The following is a 23,121-nucleotide window of genomic DNA, read 5'->3' on the forward strand; positions in this document are numbered from 1 at the left end:
AATTCCAAAGGCCTCAACTCACTTCCCAGCTGTACACAATGGCACTAGTGAAATGCAGCCACCTATGGAGTAAGAGGTCACACAGCACCTATGGGGATGGGGAGGGGAGGTTTGGAGAAAGACCCCCAGGGCAAACCATCTTAGGCTAGTCGGCTCAGAGCGCCAAACCAGTTTAACTAACTGGTCTGATTCTAAACTGGCACAGATCCTTGTATGGACACCTATATTGCTTTAAATGTGGCTTCTAAACTAAATTGATCTGAAAGCTAAATTGCATAAGAGACAAGGAGGGTGAGGTAATATCTTTTATTGGACCAACTTCAGTTGGTGAGAGACAAGCTTTTGAGCTTACACAGAGCTCTTCTTTAGGATGGGGTTTATTGACATAAGCAAAGAGTGTCCACAGAAAGGTTTGCAGCATGGGAATTAAAAAGATCTTTGAACCAGTTTCTGGTTCTCTTATGTATGCAGATGTGGCCCTTGGAAGTGTGTCCCGGGAGCTTAACTATCCACCCAGGGACTTCTGTTTATCAGGAATCACTAAAGACTCAGAGTCAGCCACATGGGGTCCAGTTTATCAGCCCGAAAAGGAAGAGGCAGCCCTGCTGGGATCGGAACCTGTGACACCAGCAAATTCCAAACCTGCTGCTTAGACCACTACACCGACCCCCAGGGCCAGGAACGGAGAAGGGTCTGCGAGGGTTGAGTCGCTGTGTTTGCAGCACAGACAGCCTGGAACCTCCCTATCCTCACACACCCTACAGATGTGTGCATGGTGTTGCACATACACCACATACCATCATCCATCCAATGTGGGGCAAGAATGCCCAACATCACCCTTCCAGCAGGGCTGGCCAAGCCTTGGCTGACACCCATAGGAAGTTTGTGGAGACAGGCCACATAGGGTATGCGTACACTGCAAAGAACACCCACAGCAATGAGGCTCCAAGCCCAGGTTAACTGACTTAGGCTCATGCTACGGGGCTAAAAATAGCAGTGTAGAGGTTCCGGCTCAGGCTGGCGCCCAGGCCCTGAGACCCTCCCTATCAACAGGTGTCAGAGCCCGGGCTCCAACTAGAGTGGGAACGCCTACACTGATGTTTTTAGCCCTATCACGTGAGCCCTATGAGCCAAAGTGAGTCAGCCCGGACTCAGACTCGCTGCCATAGGGCTTTTTTTTTGCAGTGTAGACATACCTATAGAGTCATCTCAGGGACTTCCATGACACTGCACTCTGCTATAGCCCCTCCCATTAGAGCAGATACAGGTGTGACGCTGGCACACCAGGTAATGCTGGAGAGTATTCAGGTCAGTTCACTTGCATATTAGTGTAGATCCAAATGAGTGTAAATGTAAAAGTGTATTCAGATGTTTAAACCTCATGAAAACTAGTGGAATGTTACTTGCATTGTTTTCACTCATCTGTTCGTGTTATAATGTAGTAGCAAACATTTTACCCTAGAGGAAATGTATCCTGTTTGCACTAAAGCATAGCCCCATCTAAAAGCTGTCCCCCTGCTGTGATGCATCCTTTCCCAAACAAAGCTCCCGCTGGGATCCACTCCTATTTCTCCATAACAGATTCCTTCACTGGATCAGCCCCCCACACTGGTACCAAAAAACCATGAGGAGCTATCGTAAAATCACCTGTGCTGGCAGAGAGGGCTCAGGGCTGGGGGAGAGGGGAGGAAGAGAGTTTAGGCTCAGAAAGAGGTTGTTTGCTTCATAGTCATACCCAGGATCCACTCTTAATATTTACAGCTCTTCCCACAACTGCAGAGAAAGTTTTCCTAGCTAGGTGGCTACGGCCAGCGATGCAGAGGCACCAACAGGGCCTGCGGCTGCACTGTACTGAGGGATGCAATTCACGGCAAAAACTGGGGCAGACTCCACTGGAGTAAAACCAGATGCCCTAGGACTGGAATATGAAGGCCTCTGAATGTCTCAGCACCTCTGTTCTCTACTATATGGCCATGTGATCTAAGGACTCGTCCCACAAAGGGGACAAAGTGATCAGTAACAAGCCACGACTTGCAGCTGCTCCATGCAGCGAGTCTCTTCCTACATGCCAGTAGCCAGGCTGCGTGGTGTTTTCATGCCTTTAATTCCACCTCTTTGGCCCAGGAGAGTCGTTATTCCTCACTCTCGTGTACTGGTAGTGAGACAGGATGAGGTGGCAGCAGAGAACACCACTCCATCCACAAGATCTGCTACCATCGATGGCTGTGCTAAGGAAAGGTGGGCCCAGGTGTGTTGTGTGAAACGCATATGAACTCTCCTCCCACTCATGGCAACAGGTCATCAATGGAAGACAGGGAAAATCAAAGCCTCTATGAACAGATCATGAGCTTGCAACTGGTGTCTGACAGGTCCAGACATAGGCCATAAGGATTGATGGGCAACCCGGTGGGCTGGAGTTTTGAGGGGGATATATCACCCAGTGACTAAGACAGAATTTGCACAAGAGATGCTATAAACTATAAAAGTTATATTATAACAGTCCTGTGTGGGCTGGGTGGGGTGAGACTGGGGAGGCGAGAGCTTCTAAACCAAAGTTCTCACCACTGCAGGGGCATTAGCAACCTGAGAGCCCTTTCACAGCAGGGTGGATTTGCCCTGGTTTCCTTAACCAAAATGTGGGCATGGTTGAAGAGCCACCCCAGCAGCAGGTGCCTGTGAGATGGGGGGGGGAGGGTGTCTTTGGAGATGAGAGGCACAATATACACCGGAACAGCTGATTATCCAAAACAGAAAGCGAGATCGCCCTCCCCCATGAGCACATATGTGTTACACAGCCGTACACGCCTGCAAACCACAGGACGCTGTCTCTCACCCCATGCACTCCCACCCCCACCTCACACACTCATGGGAGGATGCATTTGCGGGGACTTCCTCACCCCACGCAGGAAGTGAAACCTGAACACCGGGGAGCAGCGTCAAAAACCACCTCCGGACCCGGAAGGAGGCAGACTTAGAGGCGCTGCGATCTCTACGGCCTTAGGACAACTGCTCTGCATGACATCAGCGGTGAGGACGAGGGACCCGGCCACTGCGTGGAATGGCTCAGCCCAGTGCATGCTGGGTCTGGAGAACTGAACCCCCTCAGCATCAACGTAGTGGGAGACCTGGGAGGTGAGGAACACTCAAGCCCCACCAGGAATCAGAGGTGAAGCTGGAGAATACCTGCCCCACTGGCGATGGAGGAGCAAGAGTCCCTGCTCCTCTGGCAATGGGAGAGGCCAGTGGGGAAGCTGCCCGACTCATCTGGCAGTAGTTTGCTGTGAGGGACGGGCTCTTTCCTGATCCAGATTCAGGACAGTGGTGGTGCTGAAGTTTAATCAAGGGACAGGCACTGAAGAGGCCTGAGCCCTGGATCCTGGAGGAGAAGATCAAATCCCAGGCACAGCAGTGTCTGTGCATGGGGAAGTTAGATACTGGGAGAAACTAGAGGTGAAATGCAGGGAGTGCCCAGTAGGGTTGGCACCAGTGTGGTTAGTACAAGGCAGGACCTGCTGCAGTTGATGTGTCTGGGCACATCATAAGAACGGCCATACTGGGTCAGACCAGAGGTCCCTTTAGCCCAGTAATCTGTCTTCCAACAGTGGCCAATGCCTGGTGTCCCAGAGGAAATGAACAGAACAGGTAATCATCAGGTGATCCATCCCCTGTTGCCCACTCCCAGCCCCCGGCAAACAGAGGTTAGGGACACCATCCCTCCCATCCTGGCTAATAGCCATTGATGGATCTATCCCCCATGAATTTATCTAGTTCTTTTTTGAACCCTGTTACAGTCTTGGCCTTCACAACATCCTCTGGCAAAGAGTTCCACAGATTGACAGTGCATTGTGTGAAAAAAATACTTCCTTTTGTTTGTTTTAAACCTGCTAACTATTAATTTTGTGTGGTGACCTAGTTCTTGTGTTATGAGAAGTAAATAACACTTCCTTATTTACTTTCTCCACACCTGTCATGATTTTATAGACCTCTACCATATCCCCCCTTAGCCATCTCTTTTCTAAGATGAAAAAGTCCCCGCCTTATTCATCTCTCCTCATATGGCAGCCGTTCCATACCCCTAATCATTTTGGTTTCCCTTTTCCGAACCTTTTCCAGTTCCAATATATCTTTTTTGAGATGGGGTGACCACATCTGCACGCAGCATTCAAGATGTGGGCGTACCATGGATTTATATAGAAGCAATATGATATTTCTTGTTTTATTATCTATTCCTTTCTTAATGATTCCCAACATTCTGCTTGCTTTTTTGACTGCTGCTGCACGTTGAGTGGATGTTTTCAGAGAACTATCTGCAATGACTCCAAGATCTCTTTCTTGAGTGATAACAGCTAATTTAGACCCCATCATTTTGTATGCATAGCTGGGATTATGTTTTCCAATGTGCATTACTTTGCATTTATCAACATTGAATTTTGTCTGCCATCTTTGATGCCCAGTCACGCAGTTTTGTGAGATCCCTTTGTAGCTCTTCACAGTCTGCTTTGGATTTAACTATCTTGAGTAGTTTTGTATCATCTGCAAATTTTGCCACATCACTGTTTACTCCTTTTTCCAGATCATTTATGACTACATTGAACAGCACAGGTCCAGACCCCTGGAGGACACCACTATTTCCCTCTCTCCATTCTGAAAACTGAGCATTTATTCCTACCCTTTTATTTCCTATCTTTAAACCAGTTACTGATCCATGAGAGGACCTTCCCTCTTATCCCATGACAGTTTATTTTGCTTAAGAGCCTTTGGTGAGGGACCTTGTCAAAGGCTTTTTGAAAGTCTAAGTTCACTCTATCCACTGGATCACCCTGGTCCACATGCTTGTTGTGTTGACCCCCTCAAAGAATTCTAGTAGATTGGTGGGGCAGGATTTCCCTTTACAAAAGCCATGCTGACTCTTCTCCAAGAAATAGTGTTCATCTACGTATCTGATAATTCTATTCTTTACTATAGTTTCAACCAATCTGCCTGGTACTGAAGTTAGGCTTACCAGCCTCTAATTGCTGGGAATCTCTCTGGAGCCTTTTTTTAAAATTGGCATCCCATTAGCTATCCTCCGGGCATTGTCACTGAAGAGCAGAGCTTGGGGTTCAGGCTCCCAGTTGACACCCCCTGGTCTCTGGAAGGGGGGGTGGCAGATGTCAGAAGGACAGGAACAGAGAGGAGGCGGGGAAGATTTGGGATGTGGTTTGCGGAGGTGGCTGCTGCCCAACGGGAGCGCTAGAGATGGTGTCAGATGCAAAGCAGCAAGGGAGGACCCTGGGGAGAAGCCTCAGGAAGAGGGACACGAGAACCAGATTTCCTCGCAGGCAGAGCTATGAAGGCCAAAGTGCAGGCTGTACAGGGGATAGCGAGCACCAGGAAGGGCTCAGGAATGGCAGAGCAGGTGCCTGAGGGAGCCAGCTGGAAGGAGGAGCAGGTGTGGATGGGGAGACAGCACACAGATGGTTTGGGCCAGTGATGGGGACAGACACATACAATATGACCAAAGCAAAAGAGAGAGTGGGGGCATTGGAGTAAGGAGGAGTGGACATGATGCGGGTGGCTAAGGGAACTGAAGGAGGAGTGGGGATCAGCAGGGACTACCATGGGCTCAGCACTTGTAGTTTGGTGCCAGGATTCCTTTCCAAGGGAAGCTGCAGCGGCACTGAAAGGAGGGAGGGGACAGGCAGGTTCCAAGGAGATAAAGAGGTCACAGAATATTGGCTCACGGCACAGTGTGGCGAGGCAGAAGGGAAGGTTACAGGCTCCGCAGAGGGAGGAGACCTCAGTTGTTCAGCTCCCGGGAGAGGACCCAATATTCACGTACTCATAGTGTATGGTCCACACAGGCCAAAGGTGAGGGATAGGTGCTGTGAGTGGAGGGCTATGCACTCAGGAGAGGTTACACCCTAGGAGCAGCAATTAAAAGCATGATCAACTGAGCAGAGAGGGCATTAAGGACAAGGGAATGCTAAAGAAGCCGGATTAATATAGGGATGAGGGCTGATCTGGGGCAGAGATAAGGGGAGATGGAGGCGTGTCCTGGTAAGACCACATGCAGAACAAAGGCAGGGTAGGGAGGTGATCCCAGGGAATGTGCTCCTGAAGGGAGTTAAAGTCGGAGTTAAGATTATGGGCTACTGAGGTATGGACGATTTTAGTGTAATTGATTGTGTGATTATACTACACACAACATGGCTAATGTAGGGCTATGAAGAACTGTTTACAGAAAACAAATTAGCAACATATTGAACCTTTCTTTCCCTAAAATCTGACTAGACTAATTTAACACATGTTAATGTCACATCTGCAAATCCTAGTCTAAACACTGCTTATATTACCCTGGTAAAATGGCCTAGGTTACAAATTAAATCATTCATTGCATCACAAAAGTCCCCAGTTCAGATCAGGGCCCCATTGTATGAGAGAGTCCCCACCCCAGAGAGTTTACAATCTAAACAGACAAGCCAAAGGAAGTATTATCCCCATTTTACAGATGGGTAGACTGAGGCACAGATATTAAGTGACTTGGGGTCACTCAGGGAATCTGAAATTAGAACTTGGATGTGCCAGTCCAGTGGTTAAACCATCACACAACCCTTCCTTCTTCCACTGTTGGTTTTCTATTAGTGCTCTACTTGGGACCAGACCAATCGGTTGTCTTCTCAGGTAGTCATGCACTCTATGGTATCTCTCGTCCAGCACTTTGCAATTCTGGTCCAGCATTACCATCCCATTTTACTGGTAGGTAAACTGAGGTGCGGGGAGGGGAAGTGACTCACACAGCAAGCTTTCAGCAGAACCCAATTGGCAAGCACTTTGGCAAAGTGTGAGGCACAGAGAAGCCAGCAGGAGTTACGTGTGATCTGAGCAGGAGCAGATCTGATCAGGATTTGTACAGTGCCAATAAACACAGCGTCTCACCACTGCCAGGTGACTTTGTAGAAGGAAACCACACGCTAAGAATGCTCCGGGTCAGCTGGCTGGGGGGCACTGGCCCAGCAATGGTGGTACCTGGAAGGGACAATTTTAGCTATGAAACAACATTAGGTACCTTGATGCAAGGCCACACACAGGAGGAAAGCACAGCCGCCCCACAGCCCTGCATGACTTCTGAGACCATGCCTGGAGGGGGGCAGGGGGAACAAGGCCAGGAGTTGCTCCCCCGTTTCCAGAATTCAGGCGGAGCAGGGAGGAGGAGGAGGGGAGGGGAGGAAGCCAGGCTGCCAGTTGCGGAAGCTGAGCGGTTGTTGTGCCCAGAGCCGGGCCCACAGGCGAGAGGAAGGCAAACATGCTGCAGGGCTGTGCAATGAGCAGCTGCTGTTTGGTGGTGGTGGGTATTGGATTTTGTGTTTGTTTGGCCTAATCCTCTGACCCGGTCGGCTGCTACACCTCCTGAACCTGGGACCGTTGTGCAACGCTAGCTGGGGGGCCTGTGCTGGGCTGCGGCACAGAGACGCAGCTGGGTGTGGTTAGCAGGTTACCACACCCCTGCCCAGCGGCAGGGCCCCTCAGCAGCCCAGCCCTGCTAATCCCCAGCTGGGAGGAGAGGGCGGGAGCACGGGGCCCAGGCAGGTGCTCTCCTGGGGACGGTTTCTTTTGGCTCCAGAGCCACAGAAAATCTGCCTTTTTTTTGGTCCCAAAAAGACAGCTGGGGAGGAGGTGGAGGGGAGAGAGCAGCCTGGGCTCAACGCTGACAGCTGGGGAGGGGGTGGGGAGGATGGCACAGCGGACACAGACCCAGGGCTGGCAGGATAAGCAGCAGCTCACACGCGTCTGCCTGACAGACCCCAAGAGTGGCTGCAGAAGCAGAGAGGGGCGCTCACCCCCGGTGCAGGGCCTGGGGTTGAGTGGGAAACAGCAGCGGCACAAGGGAGAGGGGAAGCCCCCAGTTTATACCCATCTCTGGGGCGGTAAGGAGCAGGAGGCTAAGCCCACTTGGCCCAATCAGATCAGAGCAGCTGCCCCCCCATCCCTCCTGATTCTGACCAGAGGAAGGGGCAGCCTCCAGCCCACCAGGTGTCAAATCCCTCTCTGAGCCAGCAGGATGTGCCCTAAAGCACAAGGGTTGGGAAGAGGCCAGGTTGAAGTTAGCGGAGCCCTAGCAAGAGGTCCTCAATGAAAATCCTAGGAGACCCTACATCAGGGGTTCTCAAACTGGGGGTTGGGACTCCTCAGGGGGTTGTGAGCTGTCAAAATCCACCCCAAACCCTGCTTTGCCTCCAGCATTTATAATGGTGTTAAATATATAAAAAAGTGTTTTTAATTTAGGGGGGGGGGTCTCACTCAGAGGCTTGCTATGTGAAAGGGGTCACCAGTAAAAAAGTTTGAGAGCCACTGGGGTACATCATCATACAGCACAGCTGGCAGGGTACACGTCCCCAGGTGACACCCAGCTCCTTGATCCCTCTGCCAAGACAGCCAGCAAGGGGTTAACCATGAGGCAGACACCTCTCCACAGCAGACTGGGCGGAGGCCACCAAATCCATCCCCACACCCCCAGCCACAGCAACTTGGTGGGCTCAGGCTGGCACAACCTAGTATTGAATGACCCTCTGTCCCTTTTCTAATCCCCTGGGTCCTTCGCTCCTGGGTCGAACAACTCCAGAAACCCTGCTGAGGCCATTACGTTTGGCTGGGATCTCACACCAACATGGGGGGATTTTGGAGATGACCCGAACTGCAAGGCTGGGATCTAGGCTACACACACACCCACACACGGATACAGCTCTGCTCAAAGGGTCAGACCCGCCGAGATCCTGGCCCCAATATTTCACAGAGGCAACGAACCCAGCTGGATTGGTACACCCAGCCCTGCCCCAGAGTGGCACTGGGAGCTCTAGCGCCCCCTGCTGGCCAGCAGGAAGCACCTCTTCACTCCATGCCAAAGCTCCTGCAGCATGAAGTGCTTTGTTGTAAAGGGGCGGGCACGGTGGCAAGAGCCAGAGCACAGTGAAGCAGCCTCCCCGCTGGGGCTCCCCTTCGCCAAGGACATCTGCAAGCCCCACGGGGGCCTGCTGCAAGTTCTCAATGTCACACAGGCTGCGTACGCCTATAAACAGCTCAGGCAGAGGCTGGCAAAGGCCCTGGAGTAGCCCGCTGCAGACAGGCCCAGAGATAGTCACGGGTGTGCAGCATAGGAATCATGTACACTTGGTACCGGGGATAGAGTTTGGCCTTCTTTCAGGGAGGCGTCACAGGGTTGGGACATTAATCATTGTTATTTACTTGTGTCGCAGACACACCTAGATGCTCCCAGCTAAGATCAGGGCCTCATTGTGCAGAACACTGTACCTGCTGGCAGCGTAAGAGACATCCCCACCCCATAGAGCTTACAGTCCATACAGACAGGACATGGGAGGAGAAACGGAGGCACAGAGAGGTGACGTTACTTGCCTAAAGTCACCCAGCAGGCGCAGCTAGGATAAGAACCCATGTCTCCTGAATCTCCGCCATATCCTCTAGCCCTGGGGGTTGCGAAGTTATTACATGGGGGGTCACGAGCTATCAGCCTCCACCCCAAATCCCACTTTGCCTCCAGCATTTAGAATAGTGTCAAATATATAAAAAAGTGCTTTTAATTTATAAGGGGTGGTCACACTCAGAGGCTTCCTATGTGAAAGGGGTCACCAGTACAAAAGTTTGAGAACCCCTGCCCTAGCCACTGGGCCACATCAGCTCTTGATTCGGGGGGGGGGGCGGGGGGAAATGTGCTTAGGAAAGCAAATATTTTATGCTACTTCCATTGCTTCCTGCATCTGACCTGGCTGAAAGAGCTGCTGTCTTGGGAGCAGAAGCATTTCCAAGCCCAGCCAGACACCGAGCAGCAGAGATGAATACTGTGGGACCCTCTTGCCTAGTGGGTTTGGAAGCTAGCAGGCCTGGTTCTGCCAAGTACTCACTCTACAGCCTGGGAGAAGTTTCTTCCCCTCGTTGTGCCTCGGTTTCCTCATCTGTAACATGGGGATAGTCATGTTTTGTAACGTGCTTTGCGATCCCGAAATGAAGGTGGGCAAAGTTCATGAACAGAGAAGTTCATGGAGTTTATTTATTCCCCCTCCTAGGTTTGAACTGGGTTCAGTCTGGGTTTGAAGCGATGGGGCAGAGGGGCGGGGGGTAGGGATATTTGGAATCCAACTAATCCACCCTGCCTTTCCCCATTCTGGAGCCAGGTGGCCTTTGCCCAGTGCCTCAGTACAGAGGGCCCGGGCACAGTCATGCTGTCCAGTGCTGGACAGTTACCAAGTCCTGTAGGTTTCATTTGATGGCAGGAGGAAAAATACGCCAGGCTAAGCCTGGTGTTAACGCTCCACCTCTCTGCAAAGCACCTTCCCATGAGCATTCCCCCTGAGTGGCTGGAAACGGGAAGAAACCATTCTGCCCAGGAACATCCACCTACGCCTCTGCCACAGACAGAGCAGAGGTTACCCAGTCATCTTTGAAATGTGACAGCTTGTCCATGGTGACCGTCCTGCTCAGCAAGGCCTTGCTGAGACTAAGGTTTGGGAGGCATTATATGTGTTTACCTGACTAACACGTGTGTTAAAAGGCACATTGCCTTGTCTACACATGTTGGCTGACACCTTCCCAATCCTAGCCTAAACACAGGTCTTCACTGCACATGTAACTCAACTGATCCGCAGCCAGGTTAGCCCAGCGTGGTGCAAGCCCCTCCATAGCAAAGGCCCACCCACCTACCACGTTCTCCCTGTTCCTGCACTCGCCCATGTGAGTCATGGCCCATGGTGCTCCGTGCTGAGACACTCCAGGATTCTTTCCCAGGCAATTGTGGGAGACTTTGTCCGTCCTCCGGGGAGAACTGTACCAGCACCTAAGTGATTTTTGCTTGTGTCGTCACTGCAAAGAGGGCAGGGTCCAGCCCAAGTTAAACTTAAACCAGGTTCTATCCCCCAGCTGGGTCAGCAAACTGGGGCTTAAAGCACCGCCACACCCAAGTCAGAGGTTTTCTATGTGGACTGTAGTGGAGGGAAAGGGTCTGAACTAAAATCCAGGTAAGAGTCCAGGTTAACTATGTAATGAAGACATCCCTAAGAGACCAACCAGCACCTTTGCTGAAGCTTAAGCTCAACCTAATTTCTTTCTGGAGTGCCAGCCTATTGGAGAGTGCTAATGGTGGGTGGAGACCAGCTGTCCTGCAGAGCGATATCCTATAGCCACAGCTCAGGGACAGAGCAGCAGGGGCAAGGCAGGCTACCCGCCAACGCGCCTCAACTAGAGCTGGGTCCGGATTTGCCACGGAACACTGACAAAAACTGGAAGGTTTTCATTTCGTTCAGGGGATTTTCCAACTAATCAAAACATTCACAACATGTCTAAATTTCCCTTTCAATTTGGGGCCTGTCTTCCCCTTCCCCCCAGAGGGAACCCCCTGCCCCACATGCTGCTAAGAATGAATGAGAGGGCATTTCAACAGTAACATCCCCAAAAGCCACTCTGCTCTCCAGGACCCCAAGAGCTTCTCCTCGCGTCTAAGGAGACAGAATATCTCCAGCAGGACCTGCAAGCTCCATCTGATTTGCCTTCAAATGGTTACGGCCTCCCTAACCTGATCATTCTGCAGTACAGTGTTGGTACTACTTCGACTGAGTTCTTTGGGGGAAGGGACTGTCTTTTGTTCCATGTCCATGACTGGGGCTCCTAGGAACTACAGAAAACCAAAATAAATATTAGTCTAGTAAACGCAGCCAACATCAGTGCCTCATTGTGCTACGTGCTGTACAAACCTAGTGTCAGGCAGTTCCTGCCTCAAAAAGAGCCGACAATCCAGATGCTGAGACACTACAGTGATGAACACAGTATAAGAACCTATACAGAACAGAATCTAAGATGACAAGACAGAACGGGAGAAAGGGATACAACCACAAGCAGAAGATGGGGACCTGAGGCATGACGAGATTAAGTGATTTACATAGAATATATAGAATATTAGGGTTGGAAGGGACCTCAGGAGGTCATCTAGTCCAACCCCCTGCTCAAAGCAGGACCAATCCCCAGACAGAGCCACTCTCCAATAGGCTGGCACTCCAGAAAGAAATTAGGTTGAGCTTAAGAACCCTAAGTGGCCCCCTTTACCCAAGGTCACACCGGATCTGTGTATTTATATACCAGCGTCTCCAAAACAGAAAAAGAAGACACCATTTTGGGGTGACAGAGCAAAAAAGCATATGCAACCACTGCTGCGTTACAGCAAACTAATGGCCAGGACCTAGGTCCTGTAGACACGACTGATGCACAGGGATTGTGGAGTTCAGCATGCACCAGCTAGGAATGGCTGGAAGGGGCAGGGAATCCCCGAGAATGAGACAGGGCAGCACAGAGAGAAAACCCAGCCACAGAGCACCGTTCCCCTTCGGTGATCTCTGGCAAAGCCAAGGTGCTCCCTTCGCTCCAGCCCCAGTCAGCACGCACTGGGCCCTATGGACACACACTGGTATGTCTCAACAAGAGCCCTTTTGTTGAGGGGCAGAGGCTAATTCCATTCAGCTCCCTTAAAAAAAAAAAAAAAAAAAAAAAGGACCCGGAGCAAACAGGGCAGCAGGCTTAGAGCAGAGATCGGATTTCCCAGGACAGCATGTTCTGTGTTACCCTGCATGCCAGCAAGGGATCCTGGGGTCGTGAACTCCAGCCCACTCCGACAAGGACACACTGCGGGGAGTCGGAGGGCAGGGTCCGAGGTGGGCTGCTCCAGCCAGTGAAGATCAATGCTTCAAGGAGAATCGGGGCTCACGTGGGGAGCCCAATGGGTGGAGGGGAGGGAAGGAGCAACAAGCTTAGAAGAAACAGCTGGAAATCTTTATGTCGTCCATGGAGGCTGCACTGGCCAAGACCAGCCGTCATTGGCCAGTGACGGTCACGTAGAACATAGCATCACATGGGTCAGACACAAGCTTCCTGTTTGTTCACTTTGGCCATGGCCTGGGACCCATGCCAAACTGTTCCCTCCAGGAGGAGGTAGTTTGGATTTGGCCTGAACCAGGGAGTTTCGCACCTGTTTTAAACCTGCATAAGCCACACCAGAGCAAGATCTATATATCACCAATGCAGTGGTTTCACTAAGAGTTTGACCTGCAGAAGTTACATTGGTGCAAAAATCCATAGCACAGGCAAGCCCTAAGTGACCCAAGCTTAAGGCATGGCATGCAGAGACTCCCAGGAGCCACAGGTTCTATTCCCCACAAGGTCAGTTCAGCTCTTAGTCCTTCTGAAACCTATATGCACATTACACAAGTGAGACCTCAAAAAGCTTGGGATGCCCTGAACAGGAGGCCAGCACATCCAAGATGAACAGCTGTGTAAGAGTATTTGCCCCCAGGCCCTTGTCCACACATTTTCCACTGCCATTTCCCCAAGCTTCCATAATATTTACACATTTCCAGTGTGCCCATCCCCATGGCACTTGGGCACCAGACTCCATCCCAGAAGTGGCTGCACAGTGAGATACAAAGCAATTCTTGGATATAATGAGCGTGAAATGTTTTAGGAGGAAGTGGCTACATTTCTAGTGCCATGGTATGTAGCAGGTATAGCTCAACATCCACAGACTGCAAAGGAGCCATGCAGAGAAGAGGTTAAAAAAAATACAAGCTCAGGATCTCAGTTCCTAAAGCCTACAGAGGCTGGGCATGTCCCAGAAGGCATACCTCAGAGGAAGAATTATAGCCTAGATGTTGTAGCAAACATCAACTCCAGTTCATGCAGCCACAGATCCAGATGGCTAGGAGGTACCTGCCTTGGGAGGAGTAGCCAGCAGTTCAACAAAGGTTCTCATACCAGCTTCCCTCTCCTGCCTACATGAGGCTAGGCAAGACTGCATCTAGCAATCTAATTCTTAAACAAGTAGCTCAGCCTTGAGAGTGGTCTCATTTGGGATGATCTCCTTAATTTAAATCAGTGTTTCTCAAACTGGGGTCGCCACTTGTGATGGGAAAGCCCATGGCGGGCCGGGCCGGTTTGTTTACCTGCCCCGTCCGCAGGTCCGGCCGATCGTGGCTCCCACTGGCCGCGGTTCACTGCTGCAGGCCAATGGGAGCTGCTGGAAGCGGCGGCCAGTATGTCCCACGGCCCACGCTGCTTCCAACAGCCCCCATTGGCCCGGAGCAGCGAACCGCGGCCAGTGGGAGCCGCGATCAGCCAGACCTGCAGACAGGGCAGGTAAACAAACCGGCCCGGCCCGCCAGGGGCTTTCCCTACACAAGCGACGACCCCAGTTTGAGAAACACTGATTTAAATCCATTCAAGCCAATGACGACTTCCACGTGCATTTACACTCGCCAGGAATGAATCCATAGGTATGGTGCTACGGGCACAGGGTTTTTCAAAAGGTTTATCTGTTGCAAACATGTGCCAGTTTTACAATGCAGCCCCTGGCAGCACAGATCAAGATGGAGCATTGCTTGTTGGAACGTGTAGTCTCCAGGGTTTGTAATGCTATTGAAGAGACCCGGGAAAATTGGGCTTATGCCCTTGTTTTGCTTCTTTAGAAGGAGAAGGGTAGATATTAGACATTCAGGTCTTGTCTATCCCAGAAAGCCTCTGTGATAGAGAAGTACAAAAACAGTCCCATCACACGAATCCACAAAGTGAAAGTTGAGCAACAGAGAGGAAGAGACTGAGCAATGTTTAAATCTCTGGAATTTTTTTTTTTTTAAACTACCTGTTTAACTCCAATGCCTATCACACGTGGAAGAAAAGATTCAGCTCCTCTGAACTCAAAATAGACATCTCCAAGCAACCTATTCCCCTCCCCGCCCCCGCACCATGAGTCCTCCAGAAAAACTAAGAGAATCTAGATTTGACAGTCTCAATATTACAAACATTTTATTTATATATATAAATAAATAAATAAAATAAAATAACCTGTCACAATTCAGAGTGACTGCACCTGTGTCCCCCCTCCATGGTCGCTTGAGGGCACCCACTCTAGGTTCCTGGCCACCCAGGCATCACCTCTCTTAGGCAGAGAAGTATGTCCCTCCCCTCCTGACTGGGGTTTTTCCAGGTTGCACAGTTCCCTACCTACAATGTGTTATTCCCAGAAAGCCAACCTGCCTAATCAGGCCAGCGTCCACACTTTGCTTTCTCTGCAGAGGCTATGAACAGTGTAATTGCCCTCGGTTATGTGCCCTACACAGCTCTTTCTAACCGAGCACGTTTATTCTTAAGGTGAAAGCATTACAGAGACAATGTATTAAAAACAGTAAAAGAATCTACATGTATGTTAATCATCCCCAACTCTTTTCAGAGTAACAGCCGTGTTAGTCTGTATCCGCAAAAAGAAGAACAGGAGTACTTGTGGCACCTTAGAGACTAACAAATTTATTAGAGCATAAGCTTTCGTGGACTACAGCCCACTTCTTCGGATGCATATAGAATGGAACATATATTGAGGAGATATATATACACACATACAGAGAGCATAAACAGGTGGGAGTTGTCTTACCAACTCTGAGAGGCCAATTCTCTTAATTAATTGGCCTCTCAGAGTTGGTAAGACAACTCCCACCTGTTTATGCTCTCTGTATGTGTGTATATATATCTCCTCAATATATGTTCCATTCTATATGCATCCGAAGAAGTGGGCTGTAGTCCACGAAAGCTTATGCTCTAATAAATTTGTTAGTCTCTAAGGTGCCACAAGTACTCCTGTTCTTCTTTATCCCCAACTCTAACACAGGTCCTTCAAACCCCACCAAGGAGTTTTCCCTGTGGTTACAAGATCAGAATGGTTTTAGCTCAGAACTAGCACCCCCATGAATCTTTCTTTCATTCAGCTTTGGCCTTCAATCTTCAGATTCCAGAGCCAGGTAATCAGCAGGCAGTGGACCCCTCCTCAGGAATTAGCTTCAAAAGGTTAGGCATTTGCCTAACCAGAGGTGAAAATACACATTCGCTTCCCCTCCCACTAGAGATTCCCAGGCAAACCACTTGACACTGTCCAAAAGTCCATTCTTGTCTGGCCTATAGTCCTCTGACGTTCCTAACACTTCCCAGGGCTCACATCCCATCTGCCCCCTCAAGAGGTTACATACAATCCCAGCCCACATTCATATATCAACTTTGTATTTAATATACTGGACTCCACAGATACTTTAATTCAGTAAGGTTTTTCAAGGACATTTCACTCCCTGTCACAGTACCTTTTAGGACTTCTTCAGAGAGATTAAAAAAGGGCACCCAATCGATCTTTGAAGAAAACCTCTGAAAAAAACAAGGGAGCTGGAATTGGCTCTATTTCTATTAACTGAAAGGCTTTCCTTGGGTTTCTGTCACTGGGGGAAATGACTGGGCAGCCCTGCTAAATGAGAGCCATTACTTGTATCTAAGCAGCACCCAACTGCCCCCCTAGCCACTGTACAGACACAGTGAGTGACAGTTTTGCCTCAAAAGCACAGAGAAGGAAGGTGACTTGCCCAAGGTCACACTGCAGTTCAGTGGCAGATTTGGGAATAGAACCCAGGTCAAGTTCTAGTCCACTGCCCCAACCACTAGACCATACTATCTCCCAAATGAGCCCTTTCACAGATAGAAACACTGTCGAGGTAAATAAAATCGGGCACTCATTTTAAGGCTAACCTAGCTCCTCAAAACACCAACTTAAAAGCCTCAGTTCTGCCCTGTTTGCCAATGGCATTCTGGGAATTAGAATCAAATTCCTATGGAGGGGATTTCATTAAGCAAGCCACATCCTCTTGCAGCCATGCTTCATGATGCTTAGAAGTCAGAGAGCAAGATCTGAGTCTCTGCAGCTGACAGTGAAGACTAATAAATGCATATTTAGAGAGTGGGATTCGGAATGCAGGAGGCCAGTACCAACCAACCAGACTGGGAGACATGTCCATCCCAGCATATCAACTGGAAGGATGCTTGACAGTCAGATTGGGGAAAACAGACAGTGTAAAACATGGAAGGATTAGAGTAGAAAAAGAATGGATAAGACACCTGACCAGATTGGTATGACCAAGGAAAGAAGGAGGGTTAAAACCAATGGAGGTTACAGGTGCCACTGGGAAACATCCAGGCAGATAACATGACTAGAGAGCAGGTCATCTGTGACCATCCTAGCACAGCTCCACTGACAGTAGCAACTGTGGGAAACTAGTATAGACCAGCCACCTCCTTGCTACCACCACAGCACCTATCACTGCCTAGAGCAGATTCGTCAAGGATTGGAGAGGACCAGGGCAATGACAACCTCACGAGTGTGAAAGGCAAGTAACTGAGGGGAGGCGATCAGCAGAGGTTTTACAGCCTTGTTTTTTGTTGACTCCCATTAAACTTCTATGCCCAATTAATATTCTAGAGAAAAAGTATTTGTGAAAGATTAAACATCCACGATGTGTTCAATGAAGATGGAATAGAGCCCATCTCTGAGATCTCCCAACAAGTCCTCCAGCAAACCCAGGGAAGCTGTACAGGTAAAAATAAAATGAACAGGATTTAAAATACATACAGCTTGCTGACGTCCTTCTTCCATCAAAAAAGCTGCAAAAAAACCCCAAAAAAGGCATGAGCCCAATATTTTATTTCTTTCATAATCTTTTACAAGTCACCTTTTAATTAACCCAACAAATACAGCGCTATACACCAAGAGCCAACTATGCACAGAAATGTACCTGTTCCAGTCAAACCAGGGAATCTGGGTCACTGAAACCAACTCTGGTAACACCCATTCTAAACCCTAGTAGCAAGTCCCTCATTCAAACCCAGGATGCTACAGTGGAATGTCTTCAGAGGTGTATATGTGAATTACAAAGGGTGGGATGACAGGTGTGACTGGGCTAGGACGACTGGTGCAAACAAGACACACATCCATAATGATCACAAAAGACACCATCAAGTATCTGATATGCTGGCAAGCAGGCTCAGCAGTCCGGATTCCAGTTTTGTGCTCTCCAGCGATTAAGACTGCTCTGGATATAGATTTCTTTGGTTCCTGTTTACACTAGTTCCACCTGTCCCTAACTGGGAGCTGAAGCACTGTGGACCAGAAGGACCGCAGAAGTCCGAATCCCTGTGCAACCTGAGGCAAATCACAATCTCTCTGTGCCTACTTATACAGTTGTGGTGAAGCACCCAGACCCAAATAGTACCAAGAGGTGATCCTCAGCACCCCTTGAAGCGTTACCATCCACAGGGACCTGAGGCACACAGAGACGGACTTGCTCTCACAGAGAGTCTGTGGCAGAGCTGTGAATGGACCCGAGATCTCCTGAATCCCAGTGCAAGGGCTCTACTCCTCTGTGAAATGGAGATAATGATACTTGCCCCTGAGATCATAAAGGCTGCATCAGGAGTTTAGACTTCTCTTTCAACACACTGTTAGAACTAGGATGGAACATCATCTTCAGATGCATGAGTCGAGAACAGGCACCATGCTCTTCTTCTAAGGAGGAAGGCTTCCCACCTCTGATCCCATTCAAATCTTCTGTGTACAAACTCCCTCTCCCCACCCAGGTGATGGAAGAATTCCAAGAAGTTAACCCTAAAACTAAAGTTTCAGCACTGTCTATAATGTGCTTACACAACACCTTCATCATCTAATACTTAATTAAATTATGTTGCCCAATCAGCCCCCTGGCAAGGAGGTAACGATTGTCCCTATTTTATGGATAGAGAAACTGTGGTACAGAGAGGATATGTGACTTGCTCCTAGATCTCAGTCCAACCACTAGACCACATGTCTAGCTAAGAAGGTCTGAACTCATGTTGACCCCAACTGTGGAACTATACAACATTGCAAGTACCGGCACACACACGGCTGTATGGGTCTCCAGTTTTCTGAACACATTCCAGGATTTGGAACAAAGACTGTAAACCAAGACTTCCAAAAGTGACTAGTGATTCTGGGAGCCCAGCTGAAAGGGGACTGATTTTCAGAGGGCAGGTGGCTCAGCGTTTTCCAAGAGACTCAAGTTGGTGACCCAAAAACCACTAGTCACTTTTGAAAATCTGGACCTAAGCTCTCCAGAACATGGACCAGGCACTGATTGGCAGCATGTAGACATAACATGTTCTCTACTAATGTCTCAGTACTTTTCCCACCAGTGTTTAGCCAAGAGAGACGTGCCTAGAGTCCACATTTATTCACACATGTACGTCAGGTTTTTTCCCCCCCATCTTTCAACTGACATCCTTTAAACTGCTATCCCCAGGCCTCAATACAGAGGATGCAGAGAGCCAGCTCTCTGAAAGATATACCATTGAGATGCACCTGTTCCATATGCACCACTCTCCCTCAACTCAGCTTGGCTCCATCTCCAAGACCGGGGCACCTGACTTTGCCAGCATCACTGCCACACTCTGCAATGACCCAGACTGAAAGCTAACTCGTGCAATAGCCATCTACACCAAGAGGGCAAGTGGCCACCACCCTGTGCTCCTGAAATTCTGTGCCCAGACACCCTAGCCAGACTAACTCATGCCCCCAGGGTGCCAGGCCAGGCCACTGCCCAGATCAATAAGCGACCCACGCACACGCTTTACCGCATTGCACTCCAAAAGCAAACAAGAGGCAGACACATAGGTGCCTAGCAGTCAGGAAGCACTTAAACCACGCGACGCACGGTTAATCTGTCTCCTAAATCTGCAGCTCAAACGGTGGGAGGGCAGGGAACGTGGCAGGGCGCACCCCCCACTTCACAGTGAACCCCAAATCACCCCTGGGGCAGAGGGAGACTTTACCCTGCAGGGCAGGCCCAGCAATGTCACTGACTGCAAGGAAAGATCTCACGCTGCACCAACGGAGCTTCCACTCCCTCTCCCCTGCTTCTGGAATGACTTTCCAACCAGCGCAACCTACTTCTCCCTCCTTCCCTCCCAAGCGATGCACTACCCCTTTAAGAGGCCAGGCAAGATGGAGCCCTTGCCTTGTCCACTGCATTAAAAAAAAATCCCCAAACCAAACCCCCTTTGCAGCGCCCCGATCCGCAGGACTGAGAGCGCGGGGCGGTAGAGGCTCCCGTGCCTTGGCTGGGTGTGCACAGTCCTCCCCCGCTCCCCAGGGGACACTGAGGCTTGCAAGCAGCCCCCACTCCCGCTGATCTGCAAGAAAGAGGCTGTTTCCTAAGGTGGATCCTCCCCCTCCACCCTGTGACCACATGGGGGGGGGGGGAACCACAGACAAAATGAAAGGGACTTACTTTCTCTTTCTGCTCCTCGGAGTGCATCTCCTCCTGCTCCCCCTGGGCTTGCTCGGGGGGGTCCTCCCTCTGCCTCCCCGTGGGCTCGGGCAGGCACGGGGCGAGCTCTGGGTGCTTAGCTGTGCTGAAGGGAGGGGAGGGTGGAGTAGGTGGGTGGGGGAGGCTCTGGGCTTCTTGGAAAGGCTCTGCTCCCACTCAGCCTTCCTCCTCTTCCCCCTCTCCTCTTCCTCGCCTTGTGTTTGCTGATGGCGGGGGTGGGGGGGGCAATGTTGTTTTTTCCCCCCTCTCTCTCTTTTCGTTTTCACCAGCTGCCTGTCCCTGACCCCACCCAGCAGCTCCACCCCATCCACTGCTACATGCCCTGTCAATCACCAGCCCCTTTAAAGCTGCAATGCACAACTTGGGCTCCCCCGTGGGCTTATTTGGCCGCCCCCACGGCCAATGCCCAGCGCTATCCGCATAGGCTGCAGGACCCTCCCGAGGCGAGTGGAAGGAGCCCCCACCCCTTCCCCTGATCGCCTCTGTAGGGGGTGATTCCTTGGGGTGGGGGAGCTGCATGGATGGAGCTGCTACTCCCTCCCTGACTCCACCTACCTCCTGTGCACAAGTCGGACTGAGCGGCTCGGCAACACCCTAGCAGCTAGTTCTCCTCTTTCAGTTTCATCGGGCTGGTGAACGCGGCTCCCACTGAATTTGGGGGGCGGGTGGGTCCCCAAGGCTACACCGTCCTCCTCCCCCCACGCCCACTTCTGAGCCCAGAGACTTTCCACCGCTGAGCCTAGATCAGGACAATGAACTCTGCTCCCACGCCCTTTGGGGAACTGGGTGTCCAAGGAGAGCCCCTCGCCCCGATCTGGGTCGTTAACAGAGCGCACTTCTCAAGGGGGGAGGGGGCATGTGCGACGGAGCAGAAGCCAGGGCTGGGTGGGAGGAGCAGGAAGCTGGTCTGTGCCCAGCTCATGGGTGGTGTCTGCAAACTCCAGGGCGGGGCCGTTGTTTTCCAGCCCTTTAGCTCCATCTGCTTCTCCTGCGTTCCAACAGCCCGGCTGCTCGCTCACACCTTGCTAGCTTGGGAGCTGCTCTCTGTAGAGCGGCTGGATGGCAGCGATTCCCAATGGCTCCCTCCAGCCCAGTGGGTTGGTGCGGTATGGCCCATGCAACCTTGTGCCCTCACGCTAGCTAAATAAATTGCCTAGATCGCATGGGTTTTTTATCTCCCCCCCCATGCAAAAATTGCTTTGCCTCCCCTGAGTGCTCTTATAGATGTGACTGTTCTTGGCTAAGCTAGATATATGGTCTTTTATTAGTCTTTCTGCTGGAGCAGACAGTTCAACTGAGACATCCCTGGCAGATGATTCACTTGCCATTAGATCTGCAGAGGAATAATAGGGACAGTTGCACCAAGCACCTCGATCTATCTCCTATATGAAGGACAGAGGGAATTAATGCCCTGTGGGCTAAAAGCTGGGTTTCTAGTTAAAGATGTACTAAGACTAAGGCTTCTCCTGCAGCTCTTTGATTTCCATGGTAGCCCCTTTCAGCAGAGGGCACTTTGCAGGTGTTCCTTTCACCTGTCTCTGGGGTGCATCCTGGTGGCTATTTGAAAGCAAGCTCCATGCAAAACCGTTGTCTCAGGCAGGAGACAACCGAGCCCCTGAAACGGCAGGTGGCACTTGACTCAAGTGGCATGTAACTACCGAAACTGGAATCCATCCAGCACACAATGGAGGATCTGGGTGCTAATTGCCCAGGGATCATTATTAGCCACTGAGGACACCTCAATTCTACATCTCAGAAAGGTGGCAGAAGCACCACCCCCCTGACACCATTAGCCAGACATTGGTATCATCCTCATAGTATCTGAGCCATGCACAGTCAATGGATTTTATTCTCCCAACTCCCCTGGAGGTGGATTAATCTCCTTTCACAGATTGGGAGCTGAACCACAGAAAGGGGAAGACCAGGGGAGTTTCCCTCAGAAGTCTCCCATCTAGCCAAGAGGAGGGCTTACCCCAGCCCAGGAGGTATGACAGCATGCCTTTGAGGTAGAACATACAGCACTGGTTCTCAAACTTTTGTACTGGTGACCCCTTTCACATAGCAATCCTCTGCATGCGACCCCCCCTTATAAATTCAAAACACTTTTTTATATATTTTACATATTTTTTATATATTAACACCATTATAAATGCTGGAGGCAAAGCGGGGTTTGGGGTGGAGGCTGACAGCTTGTGCCCCTCCATGTAATAATCTTGCGACCCTCTGTGGGGTCCTGACCCCCAGTTTGAGAGCCCCTGACATACAGGGAATGCCCACCCAGATCAGATGAGACAGGTCCTCTTGGGGCATGGGATTACTTTCGACAAAGGGTAAGTGGGGGGCACTTATTTCCATCTTGGGTGGGATAGTCCTTCCTCCGCATGGCCACCCCTGCAAGTTATCCGGTGACCTCTCCACACCTCCCTCTGGATCTGGCCCCTCCACCCTCCATCACTGCTGATGTCACAGGTTCCCAGGGCTCTGAAGACTGCTCTCCTTCCCCAGCCAGCTGGCTTGCCTGCATGGACAGACAGCTGGCAATGGCTCTGAGGAGGAGGCTGCCCACAGGAAGTGGCAGGAGAGGGGACCCATCTGCCCCTTCTGTTCTGTGACCACCTCTGTCCTTTTGAGGAGGTGTCCAGGGATGAAACTGCAGGGCTCAGGAATGTCCGATTGGTCCACAGCCCCAGCTTCCTGCCCACCCCCCCTGACCTACTGGTGTCTGGATACTGGGTGGAAGGGTGGAGCATTCTCTCTCTGTCTCATTGGTGTCTGGATCCTGGGTAAACAGGTGCAAGCTCAGCTGGGTTGCTTCCCCTGTCCTCCTGGCATCTGGCTCCTGAGTAGAGGGGGGAAGGAGTTCTCACCCTGTCCCACTGGTGCAACAGATGTGGCTGCTGACAGTGCAGTTTCTGGCTCCTGGGGCTGG

The 23,121-nt window shown here is 50.7% G+C and overlaps 1 protein-coding gene across 3 annotated transcripts in view; it reads right to left on the bottom strand.

Moving 5' to 3' along the window:
- KLF8 (KLF transcription factor 8) overlaps positions 1–22,712 on the bottom strand; it is a 93,057-nt gene extending 70,345 nt beyond the window's left edge. For 2 of the 3 annotated variants that reach the window (XM_005313376.4, XM_042853343.2), the window contains exon 1: positions 20,154–22,712. In XM_005313376.4, coding sequence (XP_005313433.1) covers positions 20,154–20,180 — 27 coding nt within the window. In that variant the 5' untranslated portion in view covers positions 20,181–22,712. Of the gene's footprint in view, positions 1–6,918; positions 7,009–20,153 lie in introns of all 3 variants that reach the window. The other variant, XM_005313378.4, reaches the window with a different exon arrangement.
- Between the last annotated feature and the right edge of the window lie 409 nt (positions 22,713–23,121).

The sequence above is a fragment of the Chrysemys picta genome, chromosome 9 (genome assembly GCF_011386835.1).
Source record: "Chrysemys picta bellii isolate R12L10 chromosome 9, ASM1138683v2, whole genome shotgun sequence".
In the NCBI taxonomy this organism is placed as follows: Eukaryota; Metazoa; Chordata; order Testudines; family Emydidae; genus Chrysemys; species Chrysemys picta.